Genomic DNA, 23,790 nt, shown 5'->3' with positions numbered 1-23,790 from the left:
GCTCTGATGCCGGGGATGACTTTCTGCTGCATGTACACGTCTTTCCAAATTGGAAAAAAGGAATTATTTTGTTCTAAATTAGAACAAAACATGAAGAGCAGAGGCCGGAGAACCCTATCTCGTGAAACAGCGCTAGAGGACACGCAGTGCTGGCTCTGGCTGCCTTAATCTGAAACGTTCTTGTTTGAACATCTCAAAGCTATTAATAGCCCTGCAGTTGTGGAAAAGGTGGTGGGTTCTGCTCCAGTTGTTTATACCAGGGAAGTAAACTAGATGTTTCACTGTGTTAGCGACTGGAAGTTTTGATTTTCTTAAAAGAATTTCCTGCTTAGTTTAGAGAGGTCAGATAAGTTGCACAAGAGAAGCAGGCTGCTCTAAAAGCTTTTTAATAGAAATGAATAAAGTTAGAGCTCCAAGACGAGCAAAAAGCTTATCAAATGCATTAGCCTCTAGCATTTGGGAAGTGGGAGTTCACTTAAATGCGTCAGAAATGCTCCCTGACGTTACTCTGCACATAGGAGGAGAAGTACAGTGGCTTCAGACACCCGTTCAAGCACTAAGTCCTTGCAACAGTGGTTGCTACTCCGCCTGGGAGGAAGGCATTTTCCCCTAACATGTTTTCTAAGCTTAGCAGTAGATTCTCACCTAATGAGGTAAATGCTGCAGCTGCACAGGGGTCATCTGCAGGGGAGAGGGGAAGCTGTGCCCAGTGACCATCCCTCCCCCTTTCTTTAGGGCTGGTAAGCTTTGGGAGGTCCCCTGCTGCACTGGAATCTCATGCCTTACACTTAACCATGGCTGCAAAGACATTTAAATGCCACAATTCCATTTTAAGCCTTCAGTGAGGCCAGGTACCTTCAAAGCAGACCCTTCCTCTCCCCCAGATGGAAGATACAAGTGGAACTTTCTGCAGATTCACCTCAAACTGTGGTTTTAGCTTACACGCAAGAACAATGCTAAAAATTAATCAATATACTGACGCTATAGTTGAGTTCAAGAGCAGTTGATACAGACGGCTGGTAGAATCAACTTTATTTACAGAATGTTACTGGGAAAGTGTCAAGTTAAAAAAGTATGAAAACAATCTTACAAGGACAAGCTGGTGATTGCATGTTTTACACCGATTGTTTTAGGAACAACCACTAGAAGTACGGGTGACCCCCAACAGATTCCACATTGGAGATTTCACCTTGCTATTTCTGTACAACATCGTCTCTGCTGGACTGAAACAAACCCACCACAGCATGCTGGCAATTGTTATAATACAGTCAAGTGATTTTTTTTTTTTCCCCCCTGCTGCTGGTTTTGCGTTCAGTGAGACCTAAGAAAGAGCAAGTCCGTGAGAATTCTGGCTTTGCTTTCACCTTTTTTAAAAGAGCACAATGGCCTACGCTAGGTAGAGGACATGACAGCAGTACTAGACTCGGCACAGCTGGGAAAGTGAAGTGAGGAACCATGCAGTAGAAGGATGGAAGAGAACACTTGGCTGTTCAGGAAAGTGAAACAGGCTTAAAAGGAACATACTATTTTAAAACCAAATATACACAGCGAGATCACAAAACGACCCCATCCTCCCCCTTTCAAGCCACAGCACAAGACTCCAAAGGCAAGTTTCACAGTAAGCGCATCGGCAGATGCACACCAGGGTTGGGACAGTTCTCGGGACTCCCTTCTATAAATAGAGCCGAAGGCAGCACAGAACATACCCCAGCTACGACTGAGGAGTCAAAGGGTGAGGATTTAAAGGCTCCATTTTGATGACCTTTAGTAATTGGCTTGAAAAAGATTAAAACAAGGAAAATACTGCAGCTGAACAAGGACCAGCACCAGCCCTCTCGAAGGAGCTACAACCAGTAGGTACCTACAGCCTCTTTGCCCGTGGCAGACTGAAGATCTGGCTTTATCGTTACTGTACCAGGTCCCGTCCTCAAGGCTGCTTGAGGACTGAACAGTTCTCTCCGTCGATGGCAAGAGTCACACGCAGAGGGAATCAGCCCTTCGTTATACAGACAGCAAGACGTGGGCTTTTTACTTTGACGCTTTAGCCACACTGAGTGCACAGTACGTGACAGAATGTGAGAGGGAGACCTAGAGGAGATGAGCAGCAAGAAAAGGCAAAGCAACTTTATCCTGTTCACTCACACTTAGGATATGCAACTTTAATCTTAAAGAAAGTCCCACGTGTACAATGGAGAAAGACCCAAACCATAGGCACAACTAAAGCTCAACTGTTGTCAGCTACTCTTATGTACAGCTGTATAGATTCAAAAAAGCTATTCTATGTGTATATATACAAAAGATTGTTTATACACAAGTCTGTACACAAGGGTCTATACATTTAGTTTTCTGCAGGAGGAATCCATAGCTGCTACCTCTACACTAGAGAATATCAGCACTTCATTCACATATTGTACAAAAACAAAAAATAGACACTTCCAGGATTAAACTGGCTTTGTCTTGCATCTAAATTTCTTCAGGCTTCACTATTCAAGCCATAAGGGATCCTTTAGTCTTGATGCAGACATGAGACCAGGACAGGTGCCATGTGCTTTAGTCTCTCAAAAAGAAATTTTGCACAGATTGCTAAAAATAAAAGCCCCAAAAAACAAAACAGAGGTGAAGTCCTGACTATGGACATTTTTATCCAGTCTAAAGAACCACAAGTGTCCCACCCAGTGGTCACTGTTCACTGCCGGTATTCCAGTTCATCCACACTGATGACTTTGGATGGCATGGAGGGGAGAGGCTGCTGCAAGACATCCGAACCAAACCATTTTGCAAGGCCAATGGGAGAGCCACTCCTCTGGCTAGGGCGATGCTCGAGCTGTGCGTGCCCGTGGGATAATCCAGTCCGAGACAGCACGTTCTGAGGGGTGGTTTGCGCACCAGCGGGCGATCCCTGGGCTCCGGTGCCTGTGAAATGTAAAGCTGTTAGAGGGGCAGGACTGCTTCACCTGACACTGAGATCTGCCCAGAGCAATCGCCTGATGAGGCACGGGAGCCGAACGTGCCTTTACTCATTGCATCAGCCCTGGGAAATCCAGACCCCACGTTTATTCTCATTAGCACCCCCATAAACTGCTGGGCACTGCCAGTTCTGGACACAGCATCATGCAGGTTTTAACTGGAAGACCAGCATCAAACAGGATTTGATTTGAGGGGGGTGGGTGGGCTCTCACCCCGCAGGGAAGACTGCACCCATGCTGCGAGGAGCAGATCTGTCAACAGCAACGTACGCCTTGAAACGGAATGCTTCCCTCGGGCTTTCCCCTGGCATAAGAGAGCCTGCAGTGGCCAAAACTGCTCCGACACCCACACAAGGTTAGTGATTACCAATATCTAAGTTACCAAAGTCGCTTCCCGTTAGCACAGCACACCGAAACAGGCCAACGAGTACAGTACCTGGAGCAGGCTACTCAGCGTTCCAAAACTCACACTCCTGTTTTATCTTTTAGCCTACCTGATCGTTGTAGTTGCTGTTGCATCATGGCGAGCTGCAAAGGTGTCCCGGAGCGTGGATTTAAGATGTGATGGCTGGCTGTTGGTAGTGGATAAAAAGGTTGGCCAAGGATGGGAGCAGATATTCCCTGCAAGTGAGACAGGTCCACTCCAGGAGGAAGCATACCTGTTGAACAAGAGCGAGGAAACTTCTTACCTAAGAAGCATATAATGTTTGTTTTGCTCCAAGTTCCTTACGCTTAGATGGGTTGGCATTTATTGCCTGGTTTTAAAGGTAAGTTTCGACGTAATAAACATTACCAGCAGTGAGTATCAGTTTGTGCCGTTCCTAACACAAAGGCAGTCTTACAGAGAACACGCATTCACCTAAGGGAAGAACAAAGTATGGATTACCTGCTTGCAGCAGAGGAAGATGTTGCGGATGGACCCCCTGCGCCAGCATTCTCTGGACCAGTCCTGGGTGCAGTTGATGAGCAGGTCGTACAATCGGTACATGGGGAACAAGGGGTACTTGATGAACGGGACGAAGAAAGGGGCCTCCTGGTACTGGGGAGGCCATTGTAGGAGTCTTTCTACCAGTAGATTTAGGCCTGTAGTCTTGCTCTTTGGTGCAACGGTTTGCTTGGGTAAGAGGTGTGGAACATGCAGAGCGCTGCAGTGCGGGTAGTTTGGTACCTAAGGTGGGCAAAGGTTCTTGATCTGCATTCTCCACAGAACTAGACAGTAGGTTATCTGTAGCTAGAATTGAATACAGCTATTATAGTCCACAGCTAGAGATTACATCTAATGAAAATTCAAGCTAACAACTGGATTTGACAGCTAGATTCCAGGACTAGCTGAACTTTAGTCATACGTATTTAAAAGCAAGCATCTGTCCTTCCCGGACACTTTTGGCCAAATTATTTCAAAACAGTAACAAGAAAGAACATGTTCCACAGAAATCCCTTGGCAGCAAGTTTAAATTAGGTCAGAATCAGCAGTAACTCCACCTTTAATTCTTATTTTTCCTCCTTCTTAGAAATTTTGAACTGGCAGCATGGGCGAGTCAGTCCCAAAGGAGACAGGCGGTAGAAGGGATCCTCCCTAGACAAGATCGTAATTTGGAGTTGTGCCAGGAATCTAGCCCAAAGTGGCTTTCCCCGTTTAGATGTGTCTGGGGGTTAGCAGCAGCCTTTATGTCTGACATCTGCTTAGCAGGATCTGTAACGCTAAAGCACCTCAAGAAGCTCTTTCCACAGACCATACAGATCAGTTAGACAAGGCCTAAAATACCTTAGAGTCGCCTGCTACCAGTTGAGGTAGCAGTAATAGTTGAGTGCTAAAAGGAAAAAAAGTCAGCTGTGTAATAGGAACTGCAAGCTACTTCTGCAGTTACCAGCACCGCAGTACGATGTCATGGCAATTAGGCACGTTAGTCTTATGGGTCAGGCAATCCGTATTGGGCCTTTTAATAGCCACTTACATCAGTGAGGGTGACAAAAAGCTTCCTTGGTCTGCTACACTAAGAGCTTAATTGGTCTCAGCTTTGACTGTTCAGTTAAGATGTCTCGAGAGAGCTGCAAGTTGTTTGTATTCAATTACTGGTGTGGAGAGACACGGAGGCGTTATTGTTAATATGCTGCTTCATCAAGACCAGTTGCAAAGAAACAGTTTTGGTCCAGGCCTCTTAGTGCCACCATCGCTCACAAACTGACAGATAAGAACAAAATGGATTTAAACCCAACACTGCTGGAAGACCACACTTGGAAATGCATCCCCTCTGTGGCTCTAAGCCTTCCTCTTATCATAGGCTCATTTCTACACCTTCCTCATCTCCACAAGTCAGGAACGTCTCAAGTTAGCCTGGGCATATTATGTGCTGAAGCTCTTGGATTCTATTCCAAATCTTTTGCGTGTGTGATTTTTAAAGCCATTACAATACCTTCATTTGGCCTCTGATTTTCATCTTTACCATCACTGACTTTCATTTTCCCAGAAACTGGCTCCTCTTTGCTTTTTTCCTTGCTCTCGTACATCTTGCGAATCACCGAGGTAGGTGTAAAGGAAGGAGACAGCTGCAGAGAACAGAGTAAGAAGCAACGCCTTACTCAGCGCTCACTAGCTAGGCCACACTCCCTCAGCTGTGGGTGGACACCAATCCTAGCACACCCTTTCCATTTACAGCTCTTCTGAATCAGCCACTCTGCGCCCATCATCTTACTTCACCTCATTTCACAGCTTTATTCTATGGTTTAAGCACTTCTCTTTAGCTTTTGCAGAAGTCTGATACCTTTATTAAAACCAGTAAATGCTCTCAAAGTTAAATGTACCCTAACAGGCTTGAAACAAGATAGATGAGCTGTATTTTAAGTTACAGCCATTTCCTCTTTGCTCTTGGTTCAGAACAGCAGCTCAACAGGGTTCCTACAGGGCTGCCTTACCTGTACCAACTCAGGGCTAACGGATCTGCAGAAAACCAGTGCCTCGTTTGTATTTCCCCCCCCCCCCCAAGTTACACAGCATCTGCAGAAGCCACTCATTTGGTATACAAACAAAAGTGCTTGTTTGATTAGCAGCTGGTAGTCTCTGTTCATCCTGAGCTGCAAGCACATACTGGACTGATTAATCGGAAAATTTAGATCAAAGCAATGTTCTACATAGTACTGAAGGCAGCGAGGCAACAGCTTTGAGACTTCGTTTATTTTCAAAGTGACCCTGAAGCTCCTAGGTAATATTTCAACCTGCAGACACTTCAGTTAGTCACTTCATACCCGGAGACCAGAGTTCTCTAAAGTGGCTAATGGCTTTCAGCACTTGTCTTCTGAAAACTTAAGTACCGAGATACGAGGGCCTGAGTTTTCATAGTTATCTTCCTTTGGTTTCAGAAAACCAAATGTTAACGGTGCTTCTTCAGTTTTAGATAAGATAGTGGTCAGAAAAGGCTGTTTTCCAAAGCGAAGACATTAAGCATGAAGTATGATTCATTCTTGTATCACGTGGCCACCAATATAACATGAATACGATTCACTCCTCTCTGGCCCCCCTTCTCCCATCAATTACAATTGCTGTAATCTAGTTACTGCGAGCATTTTCACGGCTTTCCCCACAATCACGATACGTTAGGTACTGACCATGCTGGTAATGGATGCTGTAGGGGCTGGAGAAGACGCATTCCCTCTGTGTCCTGGCGCAGGCGATTTAGTCACTCGCTGCTGCCTGCTAACAGACAGGAATTAGTAAGGTGCAGCTCTGCTCTTGGCACAGCACAGAGGCAGGATTGCCAAGAACCCATACAAACTTGAGTGCCTAGTACTAACACCTAGTGAGACAAAATACTCGCATTGAAAATCAGTTGACAGTGTACCCCTTAAATTTTGCAGTCAGATACTCACCTGTTTCTGTAGCCATCTCGGCTTTTGTCCATTTGCGGTTTACCAAAGCCATGCTGGTAGAAGTTCGCTGCCTGTATGGCTAAGTCGTGCGGTAACGCTAGTCCCTCTAACGCAGCTTGCTGTATTTCCAGGGGACTCATCTGGAGTAGAGTTGTATAAAACACACACAAATCAAAGCCTGTATTTGGTTGGGTGTTTAAGATACTGAAGATTTACTGCTATAGCTACTAACGCCTTCACAAAGTGTCTGCCCACCAACAGCCATCTGTTTTATTAACAGACAATAAAAGCTTCAAAAAATCTTGTACTTGAGGTACTCTAAGATGGGTCCAATTGCAGTGAGGTTTTGAGACTGCGCTAAATTAGACTTTGCATCCTCACACTCAGAGTGAACTTAATTAGGCATAAACATTGGAATGCAACAGCTGAGTATGCGTTTCCACCAGTTAGTTCTAGAGCACACACTATAAAGGGATGAATACACAGCAAGCAAAAAGCATTTCACCTAACCTGTGCGGCAACCGGACTCATGGGCTTCCTTACACCTGGAAACGGATCACCAAGCAATTGCTGAGAACCTTGGCCGAAACCTAAAGAAAATGCAACAGTTGTGTTTAAGAGGACTAACAGCTGCTTTAATATAAAGCCCTAAGTTAAACAAATTCTATGTGAATTAAGGATTCCTTGTGAAGACTCCCAGCTCACCCCTTAAGCCTACACAGAGCCATGTCCTTTCCTTGTCCCTGGGCTGGAGAGCCACAGGGAGGCTACTGGTAGTGTTGTGCAGCATGAACGGCCAAGCAGTCCCCGACAGTCGGCTTCTTATAGAGTAGCTGAGCACATTACTCCACACCAGAATTTACCCTGCTGTCTAGTTGATGTCAGACATCTACATTTTTTGGAGGTTAATTTATCATTAGAGACTAGTACGTCAAAAGGCACCTCGCACTCAAGAGGCGGACACTGCCCTAGTTGCCCACCAAGCGCCAGGAAGTTTTCATCGTTCTGCAAAGCATTCTTTAAAACAAACTCAAGTAATGAAAAAGAAAAACACTGTTTTGCAAGCAGTCTCACCAATGGGTGAAGATATCCTGTGACGCAGGTAATCTGCGGAAGCAGCTCGGGTTGGAAACACAGGGGGGACAGGGGGAGAAGGAGCTCTCTGTGTCAGTAAAGAGGCGGCGGGTTCCAAGCCACCTATCAGGCCACTGAGGACATTTGATGAAGCAGGTCTGGTAATGGGTGGACCAAGAAGTTCCTAAGAATAAGTAATGAAAGAATGTTCAGAGTATGATCAATTGATACAAACGAGCTCATTTTACTACGCTACAGGCTACACTATCTATAGCAAGTTAAAGAGACAAGGTGGACTTGGGTGGCTAGATACACCAACTCGGGATTGCCCTTAGAATTAGGCACTTAGCCAGGCTTTTCATTTCCCAAGTTGTAATCTTGGGAAATAGCACGACAAAACAAATTTCTAAGTAAACTGAATTAGCAACTAGTTCTCTTCCCTCTATAGGGAGTCATCTCTAACTACTGATCTCATAATTACCTTAAATGTCTTATTTTCAAATAATTTTTGTTTTCCTGTTGGGGATGCCCTTTCAAGTACTCTCCCCCACCAATAAGTACCTGCAGAATGTTCTTTGATAGAGGCTGGCCTGGCATCTCTGGAGGCGACAGTAAGTGGCTCTCAAGGCTCTGCTAAGAAAATGAACACATTATAAAGTAGACATAGATACAACAAGCATCAGACTCATTAAGAGACAAACCATATTTTTCTCAGTGACAGAAATATTTTCACCTGGTCTGTTAGAACCACAGTTTACGTAGCAGCCAAATAAAATTCCAGCAAAGCCAAAGGCTGAGCTGGCTCACAGATCTTCCCTAGCTAAGAAAAAGCCTAGTTCTAGATCACATACAGGTAGTTCAATGTGCCTTATTCAAGTCTGAGTAAAATCTGAATTTATATAATTGTGTAAACTGGAGATGAAACATTGGGCCAAGTGGTCAACTGAAACTATGCACAAACTCAAAAGCACACGTATGTTAGAGAAGTTATTTAAGATAGTCTTCTATGCATCAAAATTACATGTCAGTGTCAAGGGACAGCCAGAAATGGAAGTCTCGATTTAAGTGTGAAATCAGTCTGCAAGTCTCTCACAGGCCAAATTTACATTCTTCACTACCTTTTAGCGAAGTGGGATGAGACTAAGAGTCCTTGGGTAGAGTTTGGCAGGAAAAACAGATACTTTCGTTGTTAACAGATGCTAACTCAGCTGTTGGAAGTATTCTCTGGTGCCAGAAGTAGTTATTGATAGCTTCTGGGTCAAGCATACTCTTTAGGCAGTTAGTGGCAGGATGAAATTTCGTACTACAATCTCTCCCAGTCTAAAGCTTAGGATCATCTGTTGTTGAATATTAATCTTTCAGCTAACGAGTACTCAGTTTAGCTTTATCTTAGTGAAAATTATTTTAAAATGCAAGTTTAAAATATTAGATTGTGCACTGACATACCTCTATCAAAACAAAAGTCACTAAAGCAAGACATCCGAGCTTCAGGTAAGCGTTAATTGTACCCATACTACGAGCATTTTAACAGAGGTGCCTTTTAATAGCAGCACTGAGGCAACCATTGAACTAACAGCAAGTCTTCCATAAAGAGTGGACTGATGATACTGTTATATAGACAGTACCTTTTCTACAGGTGTATTTGTTTTTATTAAATAGAATCATAGAATCATTTGGGTTGGAAAAGACCTTTAAGATCATCAAGTCCAACCGTTAAGGGTCAGACAGGATGAGTTCAAGTGTAGGAGAATCTGACACTAATCAAAATGTCCTCTATAATAAACATGAAGTCAACCCTGTGGACTCTGAACTGAGAAGAGCCCCACTTTCGGTTACTTTGGCTAGGAAAAGCGGCCAAAGCACCTCCCTTACTCTCCCCTCCAAGCAACAATACTCTAAACGTAAGCCTGTGTTTAATACCATGCTGCTGTACCCAGTCAAAGCTCACACATTATCAGAAGGGTCGCGTAAGGGGTTTCTAGTTCGTAACACACATCTTCGCACAGATGCATTTACGGTTCATAAGAGCCAGGGCTCTGCTACTTACATTGACTTTGGGCTGTGAAGGTAGAGTCCCACTCGCCTTCATACTGCTGACTAGTTTGTTAAACGCAGTCATATCTCCATCTTTCTTGATCTGTCTGGAGCCAGGCACGTTCAATGCTTCCTCCATTTGCTCGGCCATGAATGGAGTAGCAATTTTCCCCTCCTGATCCACTTTCAGGCCTTTTAGCCCAGCTTCGACTTCTTCCACTGAAAGTACAACTCCCGAATGTGCTGAGAAATACAGGAGAAACACTGGTAAACCATGGCTCTCTGTTGACAAACAAGCTAACAATTCTTGTGCAGGTGTTGAATAGAAGTTGTTTGGAAACAGGGAACAGCCAAAACCAACTTCTGATATTCATACTAGCTGTCAAACCACGTCTGACCTGTGCTTAGGCTGATATCCTAATATTTAAATTAGGAGTAGTGCCACGCGCAACCACAGGCATGCGAGACCCCACAAGAACCTGTTTAGGTTTCAGCCGATAAGCTCTCGCTAGCTTTCATTTATCCTGTGACACATGTCATTACTACATTTCACAACTTCACCTGCTTTTAATAGAGAATATTTTTGTTCTTTTTCAATTAGTAAATTTATAAGATATAAATTTATAACATAGATAAGTAAATGTATAAGATAAATCTCCATTTATCTTATACTCCAGAAGACCAGATGGTCTTACAGCCACAGTGTAAGCTATGTCAAATTGCCTGAAGCTATTGTAAGTAAAGACAATACATACCTGGAAAATTTAGATACTTTGGAGACTCAGTTACACACTTAGCTGGTGTGCATAAAGTTTTAAGTAGATTTTTTTTGCTCAGAAATTAAAGCCACTATAGAAAGGCTTCCCTGGCATAACCAGAATAAGGTACAACTGTTATTAAGCCATACTTTTTTCCTGTGTATGCATATATAAATATCTATCAGTGCCTGACATCAAGGCTAGACATGCTTTATGGACCAGCTAACACACATCACAAGGTACACCACCTTAAGAGAAAAGGGAGAAGAGACAGGAGCATGCCATGGATTGCTGTAGCAGACGCTGGCCCAAAGAAATAAGATTTACTGGAAATTTGGGCAAGAAAGTGGAGAAAAGAAACAATGATGCAGACATGCAGCATGGAACAATGAGGAAAAATATGACGGTGGTGGAGAGGAATTGACCTGAAAACTCCACAACACTTGAAGAACTGTACAGCATTTTATGGGAATACAGAACCCACATCAGGTGCTTCCGAGTGAATAGAAGCTTCCCCACAATTTTTTTGTTCCTTCATCCTTGGTTTATGAGGATCAAAGTTTAAAAAGCTTGTAGTAGGAAAGTCAGACTAAGCAGAACACAGAAGAGACTTGTAGTTCTATTTAAGTCAAATTAAGACAAACTCCTCCACGTTAGCTGACACTCCCTACTCCCAGACTGGATGCTTAAGAATATTTGCAGTGCTTGGATGCTTTCCTTCCTAGCTACTTCACACAAATCGCAGAGTAGCATTACTTTTTGTTCAGTCCAGTTTACATGGCAATACATGCTGCTTGCCAAAGAGAAACCAGTTTGGAATTGGACGTTAAGATTTCAAAGAACACGTGCATTTTGTACCCTCCATGCATGCTATGGGCCCAAACATGCAAATCTCTAACTTGGACGTGCCCTTGAACATTAAGTTTAAAGCCAGCCCTGAACTCTGTTTAGAACAGCTGATGCTAGCAAAAGTGAATTCTAACAGGCTACGCTCCCTGGAATCCCGTGATTCTAGCCAAGTTAGCATAACTAAGACAAATCTGTTTTATGTTGTAGCTCTACGTTCATTATTTAATTAATGCACTGAACAGCGAGCGAAGACCACTGTGCTTCAAGTGCTAGCAACAGTCTTGAGAAGTTCAAGTTTATAGTATGCACTGGAAAAAACCGACATCCTCAAGCCACTGTTCATCTTTTTAGATACTGACACCGAATGGATCAATGGGATCCATTATAGATGCTTGCAAGAATGACTTACATTTTAAGTTTTTGCTAAAGCCAGAGTTTAAATGCCACACAGTTTCAGAGCTGACATTACCAGTCTCCAGTACGAAAACATCTATGTAAACGCCATAGACAAAGCTGGAAACTCAGATCAAGACTTGCATCATCTTAACTTGTGATTATGACTGCCAGTAAAGCGGTCTGAGAGTCCCGATGTCATCCTGTGATTAGGATGAAAAGAACCAGTGACGATATTGACACAACTGAGATCTGACTCATATTGGGTTTTCAGTAGTGTAAATAAACCTATAATGCTTCCTACTCCTGGACTTGGCAGTTGAGCTTTCCAGAATACCAAGCCTCTTGCCTTAAGATACTGCATCACAAGAACTCGACAATATCTGAAGAGGCACTTACTGCTCTCTCTAAGCTTTTCCTTGTTGGCTGAAAGACTTGAGAGAAGAGGTTTTAAGTCCACTTTGGCTTTCTGTAGCATTTCTAGGATGTCCACTTTGTTTTCAGAGTGGTCTTCCAATGGAATGGGAGCAAAGTAGTTTCCAGAGTTCTGGCCAGGGGAGAGAATGGCTTGCTCTAGACCTGAAACAGCAAAACCAGGAGCACTGCGACATCAGTTTACCAACCCAGTGTCTCAAGATGAACATATACTGGTAACCAACTTCAATATGTCACTGAAAAGTTATGCCTCACACCCCTTGCCCAAGATCAGCTGGAGAATCATCAGGAGCATGGCAAGAACATTTATAAAAAAAAAAACCACCAAACTTACAGCTCCTTACTCTAAGAGCTTCCAAAAGAATGTCAAGTGCTTAAACTGTGGGAGAATTCACTATCCTGAAGCTTATTCTGCTATGTTCTTATTGAATGCGTAGGAAGGAATATGGAGGGAGGCTATCTGACCCTGTGTTGTCCTGTAGTCTTACCTGCCAGCCTCTCCAGCTCCTCATGTGGTGTAGATCTCAAGCTGCTTGACCGACTTCCCGAACGACTAGGATTAGAAAACCACCTGCTGAACCTGCTGGCAGACACTGAACCTTCCCCCAGCACATCCTCTATCATCTAGATTACAGGGGGGAAAAAAAAAATAAAGATTATCTTAACAGAAGCAAGATCAGCAACACCTTTGAGAAGCTTTACTGTGCAACCAAGATTCTTCCGCTACAGACAACTAGATGCTGTTCCTGGAGTTCAGAAACTTTGAGCTGCCTTTTTTTTCCCCCCTTCCAGTATGGCAGCGTTTGTGTAGTCAGTTAGCATAACTTTTTTTTTTACCCAATATTTGTTCAGAGTAAAACTATAACTGAAACAGCATAATCAGAGTATCCAGAGACCATTAACTACAGCATTTTAAAGCAGGCATGCAAAAAAGTTGAGAAGCATTTGCCACAAGAATTAAACCAAGTTACAACAACTAGTAATTCTGACAGGCGGGCGGCTCAAGGCTGGTCCCTATCACTGTACAGGAGTACTCCGATCCGTTGGATTTTCTGCAACCGTGATTCAATTCAGTTCCAGCACCGGCCAAGGCCGGTGCCTGCAAGGCAGCGCAAAGACTACTCCGACTTGCGAGCATCCCACAAGGGCTGGGGGCGAAGGACAGCAGGTAAGGGCTGCTTGCTTGCACTTCACATGCTGAACCACTCCGGGACTAAGCGGGTTGCCGCCTTCAAGTCAAGGGAGTCTGTGTCATCAGCAAAGTACTGGCAGCCAGCACCTTCCCCTGCAGGCAGGGTCGCCGTCACCGAGCAGTACTTCATAGTCTGTCAGAAGTCACTACAGTTTATAGCGACTGTTTACTTCTTTGCTAATCATTACAAGTATTTCAAAACCAGCGCATTAGAAGATTTAACTCAAACTAAAGCTTTTCCTGTCTTGCAAGAGAGCATCCAGTTAAAGGCCTGCTCAATAGGCAGAGGTGCAGTTTCACCGTGCAGCACCGCCCTTGCAGACAAAAGAACAGCTTCCTTCTGCCAGAAAAGCTGTTTTCTCTGCGACAAGGGGCACTCAACACTATTTCCAACAGCAGAAACAAGACAGTATTGATCCATTTGGTTTTAACTGTTTGAATCTAACATGTTAGAAGAATGAAGACAGTTAGATCAGGAAGCGTACAAGTCTGCTACAACACTTGTCACAGACATCACCAATACAAAAGAGTATTGCAGCATGCTCTAGCTAGTCTGAAACTCACTTTTTTGACAAATTATAACATCTGCCCACTAAAGTTTCAGCAGCAGATATTTTGTGACTTGGGAATTCCCTGCTTTTGAAAGGAGTCACCATCTTGCAGATATGGTGAACATCAGATTGTCAAGTCTAAAGACACATCATTTACATCTTCTATAGGGAGAACAAACTCTCCACTATGTGTTTGTTGAATTACTGCCACTGTACGGTGAACCTTTTTTAATGCAAGCAGCTTTTCCACATTAAAGACTAGGTCAGGAGTCTATTTTTTTTTAAACCTTAACATTTCTAGACTGTGTATCAGCTGTTTCTTTGCTATCAGAATAAGTTTTTTTTTTTTAAACACATTTACCTTTATACAACACTAAGCCTTTTTACTCAAATTCTATCTACTCATCAGTTACACCATCTAGAATAGTCAAGAATAGCTTTCCTTCCTGGTGATGGAGAGGTCAGAATAGAAACATCAGCAGTTTATGAATTAGGCCCACGCTCAGTCAGTACTTGAACCTGCTTACCCCTTCTTGTGGCGAAGAGGAAAAAGCATGCCAAGACACAGACCAGTTACAGCTTTCAGACTAAAACCAGTGAACACCAACCATCCGCTATCACCTCTAGAGACCAGGTGTTGAAGAACTACCAACAGAAGTACCAGAATCCCCATCAAATCATGGCTGGAGGTAAAAACCCACTATTGGAAGAAATGTGCGGTGCAACTATCAGTCGTCTTCATAGTCTTGTTACCAGCTTCTAGGTATCAGCAGCATCCCACCTACGACTTGGGCTACACAGAGCAGCTATAGTTACACCAGTAACACTGCTTAAACAGGCTTTTGACTGAAGGAGTAGGCTATGTTTGTTTTTCCAACTCAGTAGTAATAGCTCTAAATAATGAATTAACCACTATACAGAGGTTTAAGTAATAAAGATTCAAACCCTCTCAGACATACATCCTTTCAGGCACATTATGGTATTGATAACAATGCAATATACATCACAGAGACAGTATTCATCAGGTGTCTCCAGGCTTACTGCCTTCCAGGAAGCTTGCACAAAATATCCATTTGCTGCAATGCCCAGACTTAGCTGCAACGGGTTGTTTTCAGCTATACTAAGTTTGTACAGTGAATCTTCTCTGAACATATCTATAATGCTTCCAAAGAAGATCCATCCAGGATGCTGATTTTGAGTTTGCAAGTAATGATCAAAAGAAAAAATAATGAGCTACTTTGCCTCAATACACTTTCTTTGGAGATGGAGCCAGTCCCAGGGATACAGCAACTTTCACAAAGCAAAAAGCTTTAGCTTTCACTGAATGCAGCAGCAGCAAAAACGCTTCTCGTGAATACAGCCAGTCTTAAAAAAAAAAAAAAAAACAAAACAAAACCACACCAAAAACTCACCGAAGCCAGGCCAGGAACACTTTTATCCAAATTAAAGAACTCATTGAAATCAAACTCTCCTGGAGCTGGTTCTTGTAAAACAGCTTCCCTAGGAACTTCTTGATCTGCCGGAGTTTCATTGGCAAGGACAGTTTGCACTTCATCCTCTTCTGCCACTCCACCATTGCATTCTATCCCTTAAAAAGAAAATCGAGTGATTGCCGAGTCGCTGAACTCGACCATTTCCTGTAGGAACGGTGCCTCACAGTCAGGGCATTTGCCTAGGAATTAGGGGCACAGGACCAAAGTTATCCGGCCACCCACATGACACTCCATCAGTTATATTGTGCTGGCTGCAGTCTGCCACAACAGAAACTAGGGCCCGCTAAAACTCTAGCTGAGATCTAGTCTGTAATTAAGACTCTCTCCTTCAAGGAAATAAGAATTGCCATTGAATCATGCGTAAACAACTGCATCCTGATCAACCCAGGAAGCGCGCGGAGCAGAACAGATGTGTCACACTAAGCAATGCAGCTGTTGCAGTAGGTTAACAGGGTTTCCACCAAGGATCCTTTGGCAGCTCCTGCTTTCTGCCTAGATGGCCCAGAGAACAGACTCCCTGAAAGCTGGTACTTGATGTGAGCTTTCTTAATATTGTCAAGACATGACAAATACTGCTCCTACTCCTCCAGCAGGAGCAAAGCACGTGTCCTATTAAGACTTACCAAGCTTGCATAGGTGCTGCAAAAAAAAAAAAAGCTGTGACGTGACTACAAACCTCACATGCTTGAAACTGTACTACATTTTAGTTATGTGAATACACAACTAAACCCAAAGAGTTCAGGTTTGTGGTTCACCTGCAGAATTTCTAGCATTAAGTCATCTCTCTTGCCTCAGACAAGTTTATACTATAGCTTTTGCAGTGGTATTAATAATGGTAGACTTGAAGTCCAATGATTGCAAACATTCAAATTCAGCTTAAAGCTATATTACTAGCAGCTCTACGTCCAAGTCAGTGTTCCTAATGCTAGTATTGCTATAAGAAAAAAAAAAAATCTTTCAAGTACCTCAGAGCATTAGCTTAGCTTAAACCAAGCCTTTAACTATCAGCAGGATATAAAAAATGCTTTTAATAGCCTACAAATTCCTGGTATCATTCAGCATCCATGCAAGCTTCTTTTCCAGCCTCTGTCCTGCCGTTCTTTTGGAAAAAATAGTATTTTATCACTTAAAGGTATTTGCAATCTGAAAGACCAGTCATGGGCCGTACGTCTTGTGCTTCAGGACGACCAAAAGCTATGCAAGTTTAAGATTAATAAACTGCATTAATCCTTACACCTGCCTGGATCTATAACAAGCACCTCTATATCCAGCAACACGCCATGCTAGCAGACAAGTGAAGTTTTTGTCAAATTTGCCATTACCTTCTTTTAGCGAGGCCGTACGTCGTCTTGTACGTTTTCTCCCTTTGTGATCTTCCTCCAAAATTTTATCATCAAAGCCTGTGAGCTCAATGGTTTCAGACTGACTTGTAGGACCAGCAGAGAACCACTCAGGTTCCTCTTCAGTGTAAGAGTCATTCCTTCTTCGCTCCCCAAAGACACGTTTGCTGTCACCGAATTCCCTCTGAAGTGGGATATTAAAAACATTAGCCATTAAACGCTGTTTCATAAGATTCCTCCCCCACCTCCAAAGCAAATGACCACCTTTTCACACCCTTTTTTTTTTTTTTAAGGTTTAAATGCACACTCAGCATGCTCAGTAAGCTTTTAAATTTTAAGAACTTAAGAACTTCACAGTTAAATTTCTGCTTTATTACACTGAAGGCTAGTGGTCTGCGAGTGCCTATATAAACTCAGTTTTGTATCCTGAGAAGCAGGCTAGTGGCTCCTCTTTTTTTTTTTTTTCTTAAAAACGCCTGAAAGCATGGAAAGCTTCCATCTGCTGAGGTTAAAGACAATGCTCACTGACAACTGCTAGGTCAAGAACTATGAACAAACTATTAGACTTTTGAATATCTTGCTATTCAGTCTACCACAGGAAAGGTTTGTGAGATACACAATATTAGAAGCATCTCAGCTGAGCTGTCAGGAGGACTGAAAACTAAGTTTTCTAAGTACTGAGTGCTCACCCTTTAAACCACAAAGTTTCTTCTAAGAAGAAACAGCCTACTTGCACGGAACACTCAACTGCTGTATTGCCGTTAACCTGCTCCTGTCGCTTTTAGTGCCAAGTGTCCAAAAACTCTGATTTAATATGCAGTCAGGAAAAGAAAGAACAAACCCTGAAGCGTTTATCTTTGTAGTCCCTCTCACGGTCTCGGTCTCTTGCATCTCTGGAATCACGTATGTCTTTTTCACCACCCCGGTGGTCTTTATCAAAGTTACGAGAAGAGATAATTCTTCCACTGCCAATCCTACGGCCACCAATAACACGGACGCCATCGTTCTCCTTTTCTAATGGGCTCCCTGCTCGACGTGAGCTAATAGCTGCAGTTACATGACAGCCACCTCCAAAGCTTCGCCTTTGTGGACTTAAGACTACATCCAAGTCATCTTCTTTCACTCGTTCTCTTGGATCTGCAAGTCAAAGACCACACAAAAAGCACTGAATTTAATGTATTAGTAAATACAAGTTCATTACCTGTATAATAGCCTTCTGTTCCGTAGCCTTGCTGCTATCCCAGAGCTTTAAGGAAGACACTCACGATTTATTTTTGCAAAGCTAATCTAGCTGAGACCACAGGCAGTGCAGGGGAAAAAAAAATTAAATTTACAGTTGGATATTGAGGAATCATTGTGGTCTCTGAAGAAGTACCTGCCTTCCCACTACAGACCTCCTAAGTACTCAGTCTTGAATTGTAGGGAAATTGTCCCCTGCTCTTGCATTATTGCTTAGATATTTACTATTATATAGCAAGAACAGTAGGATATAATAACTGACTGCTACTCAAGTTTGTTCTTAGATAACAGTTACCAGAAACTAGACTATAACCAGAGCAACCAAGATTTCCTCGACGCTTATTCTATGCAGTCAAACAATTTTCAGAGAGACTTTGTTCAGTCTCATTTGTGTCATCCCAAAGGAAAGGTTTTGCCAACAGCCTATGTTCAGTTTTGAGTCCCGTGCTGTAAGAACACACTTACCTACTATCCTACGCATAAGAGAAGTCCGATCGGAATCCAAATCTTTTTTAAAGCTTTCCACTGGTGAAGTTCTTCCTGAACTCGGATATAAAGATGCATGCCACTTCTCTGGATCCCAGACACCATCACTACGAAAACAAAATTGCAGGATTGTTTGCTACTTGTAGTCTAATAACTAACTCGCAGTACTGCTGCTGAAAACCTAGAATTCACTGACTAGCCACCTGTACAAGTGAAACATCTTTCACGCCCAACTTCTAAATCTTTGCCTTACTATACTTTATTACCTCATACACAGTATTCTGGATCCCTCCTGTAACAGTAAGGAGGTATAACACCCAGCATCAGATTACAAAAGGGACAACATACGGACATGTTGTCCTGCTAGTTATTGCTGACGTTTGCCTGATACCCTGAAAAATAGCTCAAGTAGATCCTATGCCGCTGTTCTTAAGCATTCAGAAAATTTTACTTCAATCTCATACTTACTTGTACAATAAATTAATCTGAAGAGTAAAGATACTGCTGTTTAGCAAACTTACAAACACAAGGCAAGAACATTCTCACCTTCATTTTGAAATGAGGTACACTGTCAACATAGGAGAGCAATCCATCAAGCCAGTGAGCTTGTTGCAACATGACCTAGTCAGTCTGTGCTAGACAGCCATCTCTATCCTTGGTAGTTTTTCCTGCAAGTCTCTAAGACTTGTGTTGTGTGAAGTTATTTGCTGCCGTTATAATCTCTGTTCAAAGCACAAAATTCCTAGCGAGAGCATTAAGCCTTTCCTAGTAGATTGGTACTTCTGAAAACACTGTTGTACACTAAACTCTGGAGCACATATATCTTACATCAACATAAAGTGCACTTCTTCGCCAAGAATTTTTTGCAATTGAAACTTTTATTTTTAAAGAAATGCATATCATTTTTGTATAGTCAAGAAAATACCTGTCATATTTTTCAGAAAGACAAGAAGGTCTTTGCTTAGAGTAGGGACGCTCTTTAATATCCAGCAGCTCCTCCTAGAAAAAGCAAGAGGTTAATTCCAGTTCTCACCCAGGCAGGATTCAAGTGACCCAAAGTATCTATCCCAGACTGCCGGTTCAATTTAATATTTTAATTTGACAACTCAAGTTTCCCAATATGTTGTTTCACTTCCTGTGAAATACTGCAGTGAAAAGCTGACATTAGACAGCGAGTTTATTTTTCAGTTCTTCTACCAGCAGCCACCAAGCAAGCACTTATTTGAAGCACTAAGCCTTACTAGGTCAGGTTCGGCCCGCGTTAACGCTTCAAAGGCTGTTCACATCACACATTCACCTATTCACTTCCCCGGACAGTTCAGCTTACGAGCAGGACAGGCATCATTAATACTTGAGCTAGTAAGTTCTCAAGATGGAATCAAAATTGCTGTGTTTAATGCTACCTAAGATTCAGCAGGTAAAAAAGCATTACCACAATACCAATTACTAAGGTAAATCCAGAAATTCCAGACAACCTTGCCATTTCTGACCACCACCAATTCCAAGCTATCTAAATGTATGTTATACATTTATCCACTCTACCCAACACCAAATCAATGCTGAATGATTACTTCATTTGTCCCACTTTCTACCAGCTTTCAAATACAGCCCTTAGTTTACTATTGCGCACCCCTGAGCAGTTAGTCATTTGAGGCAGGCTACTAATCAATCTGCAGTTTCACTGCAGTTTGCTACATTTAAAAAGCATTATTAATCGCGTGATCATCGATGCTTTGAGTCATCATTAACTTGGCTGCAGTCGAGATGCACATTTCTAATTAAACTTATTCTCCCTAGATTACCTTTCTTCAATCTGCCTCACTTGCAACTGTACTGAATTGATTCAGAACTGTGCAGAAATCAGTGGGCCACTGGAAGGATAAAGAAACCCTACCAGCAGACACCACACAGCCGCCACGCTGAAGAAGGAAATCTCTTTACCTTTTTCCCCAAGAATACAATACCCTCTAGAGCTTTTACATCATTAGCCCCATGTAATAATCTCCAGTTCGTTAGCTATGTGAGCTTGATACTTGAAAATTTTCAGACGGCAGCTTGGTAGCTGGACAAAACCTTAATATGCACAGACACACATCGAAGCATCACCCTGTACGAGCCTTCAGCAAAAAGAGTTCCATTGAAGGGAGGGAGACTGGCCTCTCTGCCCACAGCTTCCCAGAATAAACCCTGATCTACGAGGAACATCAGTGCTGTAACACTATCGTAGCCTGATGCGGATATCACAAGGATTAACAGCACTGCCCATCACCAGACTGGACATTGACTGGTTTGTTGGCCACGAGAGGGAGATCATAGGCTCTCGGTCAGATCCTACAGCAATTCTTCCATTGAAGTGAGGAAAATTTGAATTGTTTCTTGGCTTTCGCTCGTTAGCTGTGCACCCTTGGAGCAACAGCTTCCAAAGAACTAGAAAAGACACAGCTTGGAGTATCTAACACTCCCATAAGAGAGGACATTAACACTGGCACTTCCAGAGTATGTTTTGGGGTTTTTTTGTTTGGTTGGTTTGTGGATTTTTTTTTTTTTTTTTTTAATTCACACACCAGTACTTTTAAGTGGGTGGGGGGGGAAAAGGTGTTTAGCCATTATTAAAATAGTTTTATTCAAACAATTTAGAAGGATTCACAGTACAAGCCAATTGTTTTCCTACTAGTAGTAAATGAATATAAACTGTTCAAGGAAATCAGTCCCCTCTCCAAATCAGCAGCACATGTCCTGGAACAGTGTTCCTCCCATCCCTAATTAGTAGGAAACTGGATCATGTGAAAATGCCTTAAGACATTGATCACATGAGCTCCTTAAACCAGCTATATTTAAGATGCTACTTGTTTAAAAAAAAAAAAAATATGATGCAAGCTATTTCAACACAGATTGATTTCTGGTATTTCTTGACTTTGGACTCCTTGGAAGCCAACAGATAAACAAGACAAGATGCCTTCCAGCACTAGTTCTGCAACTTTATCCTGATCAGAAACAATAGGTACTGAATTAACAAAACTGGCAGTACAAGCATCAGTTTCAGTGTACAGCTACCATCAGCAGTAGCTGAATGCTGCCCAAAAAAGCAAGCAGAATTTGAAGGTGCATTCAGCTACGAGTCTCAAGAGGAGTTGGGCAAGACAGCTCCTCTCCTTCACTTTATAGTTAATTGAATACCAAGGTCTGAACAATAGCATACTTCACATCTTAGGAGGTTCAGTGTACGTCTTTTCTAAGTAGTTAGGGAGAATTAGGAAGCCATGCTATTCCCATGTAAGTTTTGCCAATTCTGAAGTGCTTGGTTTATTGTTGATGTCTAGCTAAAATAAGCTAGCCCTACTATCTCAACAGAACAGAGCCACAATGATAATTTTTTTTCTTTTAAAAAACAACCTACTAGGAAGCCAACAGCTCAGAATTCCTCAAGCAAGATAACACAGTCAGCAACAGTACACTGTCTCACCCTGTTCCACACTTCGGGCCATTTGTTGCAAAGTATCTTAATAGATTTCCACAAAGCAATGACCACCTGTTCCCACAGCTTGCAGCAATGGGAAAATCAGCCACCACTAAAGACTCCTTCTAAAAGCATGTTCCAGCAGTGGTACCAAAGCCCCAAACAAGATTTGAACCTTAAACCCCACAGCATATCAAACTCGCTTAGTATTGAAAGAACCTTTATTTGCAACTTATTTATTGTTCTTCTACTCATGCATATATTTAGGTATCACAACTAAACAAAAGCACCTATGTTAAAGTTTTGACACTAAGCACTGTTTGGAGTCATAAGTGCTTAGGCTTTCAGCAGCCAAGCATGAGCAATTCTAAGATTACAAAAGGCATCTGAGTAAACACATTAAAGCTCCTGATAAGCTCTAGTGTGCTATATGTTCCAAGGAAGTGGCATCTACTGTAAGGAACCATTTTGGTCAACTTCGTCAGGAACATTGCTGAAAGTAGAACCAGAACTATGAAGTTGCAAGTGCTGGAGAAAGCTGGTAGAACAACATACTTCAGCCTCTACCACGACCTCTCCAGCGCCTGCTGGGAGGCGCTCAGATATTAATAAGGTGGTGGGAATCAAAAGTATATCGAGGACAGGATTGCACAGCTACATCACATTTAACAAGTTCTTCATTTTATACCCCCTTGCAAACGCTGATGCAGGCAAAGGCTTTTCAGCTTTCACCTTATGCTCCCCTCTCACAGAAGCCTCCACCTCCCGCTCTCCCGCTGCGACCAACAGCCCCATGCACAACTTTAAGAGGGAAGGGAGAGAGCTAACCTTTGTGTAACGGTGCGGGTATTTTGTCGGAATTCTGTTCAACTCCAGGAAAGCATCACCGTTTTCAATTTCTGTTACACCTCCTCTCTTATCCATGGTTACTTCAAAGCCTTTGACCACGGACCTAATTAAAGCAAAGCCAAGCCGTCAGATTTGGAGACACATTTCCAGCGGGTGCGTTTTCCTTCCAGCCTAGGACTGGTTGCTGCTCGGGTACCGCAGGCAGGACCCGCGTTCCCTAACACCGCCTTTTCCCCGGCTCCAGCCGAGGCGGGCGGCCGGCTCCCGCGGCCCTGCCCCGCGCCCGGCGGCAGCCCAGCTCCGACCCGCGGCAGCCCAACAAAGGTCCCTCCGCGGGCACGGCCCGCAGCGGAGGCGGCGAGCGCCGGGGCGGGCGGGAGCGGGGCGGCCGGGACACCCACCCACCCCACCCCCCCGCGGCGGGGGCAGCGCGGGCCGCGGCGCGGCCGAGGCCCCGTCCCAAAGCACCGGAGCCCGGCGGGGGGGCAGGAGGGCGGCGGGGCAGGTGACTCAGCGGATCCCCACCTGCGCCCAGGCGCTCGTACTCACCGCGCCGGCGGCGGGTCCTCCCGACGGCGCTCCGCTCCGCTCCGCCGAAGGCCTTACCGCCGCCCGCGGCGTTTCCTGCTCCCGGCCACCGGCTCCGCTCGGCCCCCGCCCGCCCCCCCGGCGGCGCCCCGCGCCGCGCCCCCCCCCCCCGAGGCGCCACAGGGGCACCGGGCCGGCGCCCGCCTCCCCCGCCCGCCTCCGGCCCCCGCCGCGCCGGCTCGCGCGCCCTCTCCCCGTCCGCCCGGCTCTGTCTCTCCTCAG

General features: G+C 43.7%; 1 protein-coding gene and 1 long non-coding RNA gene across 8 annotated transcripts; one reads left to right on the top strand and one right to left on the bottom strand.

The window, feature by feature from the left end:
- Nucleotides 1–1,007: 1,007 nt before the first annotated feature.
- EIF4ENIF1 (eukaryotic translation initiation factor 4E nuclear import factor 1) lies at nucleotides 1,008–23,676 on the bottom strand. 6 transcript variants are annotated; one of them, XM_087768657.1, is made up of 19 exons: nucleotides 23,530–23,675; nucleotides 22,960–23,083; nucleotides 19,600–19,673; nucleotides 18,654–18,781; nucleotides 17,791–18,086; nucleotides 16,932–17,133; nucleotides 15,529–15,704; nucleotides 12,862–12,997; nucleotides 12,338–12,517; nucleotides 9,952–10,181; nucleotides 8,466–8,537; nucleotides 7,905–8,088; nucleotides 7,341–7,420; nucleotides 6,831–6,970; nucleotides 6,570–6,657; nucleotides 5,381–5,513; nucleotides 3,853–4,197; nucleotides 3,461–3,625; nucleotides 1,008–2,913 (listed from the first exon to the last, which is right to left on the bottom strand). In XM_087768657.1, the coding sequence occupies exons 2-19, from the start codon at nucleotides 23,053–23,055 to the stop codon at nucleotides 2,687–2,689; spliced, it is 2,952 nt and encodes a 983-aa protein (XP_087624783.1). In that variant the 5' UTR covers nucleotides 23,056–23,083; nucleotides 23,530–23,675; the 3' UTR covers nucleotides 1,008–2,686. The 6 variants fall into 6 exon arrangements, with proteins under 6 accessions (XP_087624783.1, XP_087624786.1, XP_087624784.1 ...); XM_087768660.1 differs by having other exon boundaries at nucleotides 3,853–4,134; XM_087768658.1 differs by having other exon boundaries at nucleotides 6,570–6,654.
- LOC148054390 (uncharacterized) lies at nucleotides 3,594–22,953 on the top strand. 2 transcript variants are annotated; one of them, XR_015707209.1, is made up of 3 exons: nucleotides 3,594–3,733; nucleotides 3,811–3,948; nucleotides 20,472–22,953. It is a non-coding gene; the product is annotated as an uncharacterized LOC148054390 (long non-coding RNA). The 2 variants fall into 2 exon arrangements; XR_015707208.1 differs by having other exon boundaries at nucleotides 3,803–3,948.
- Nucleotides 23,677–23,790: the final 114 nt, after the last annotated feature.

The sequence above is a fragment of the Nipponia nippon genome, unplaced genomic scaffold, assembly GCF_047370975.1.
Source record: "Nipponia nippon isolate SJK-2023a ecotype South Korea unplaced genomic scaffold, ASM4737097v1 scaffold_30, whole genome shotgun sequence".
Taxonomy (NCBI): domain Eukaryota; kingdom Metazoa; phylum Chordata; class Aves; order Pelecaniformes; family Threskiornithidae; genus Nipponia; species Nipponia nippon.
Note: the sequence above shows the minus strand (reverse complement) of the source record. Positions and strands in the feature narration are given on the sequence as shown.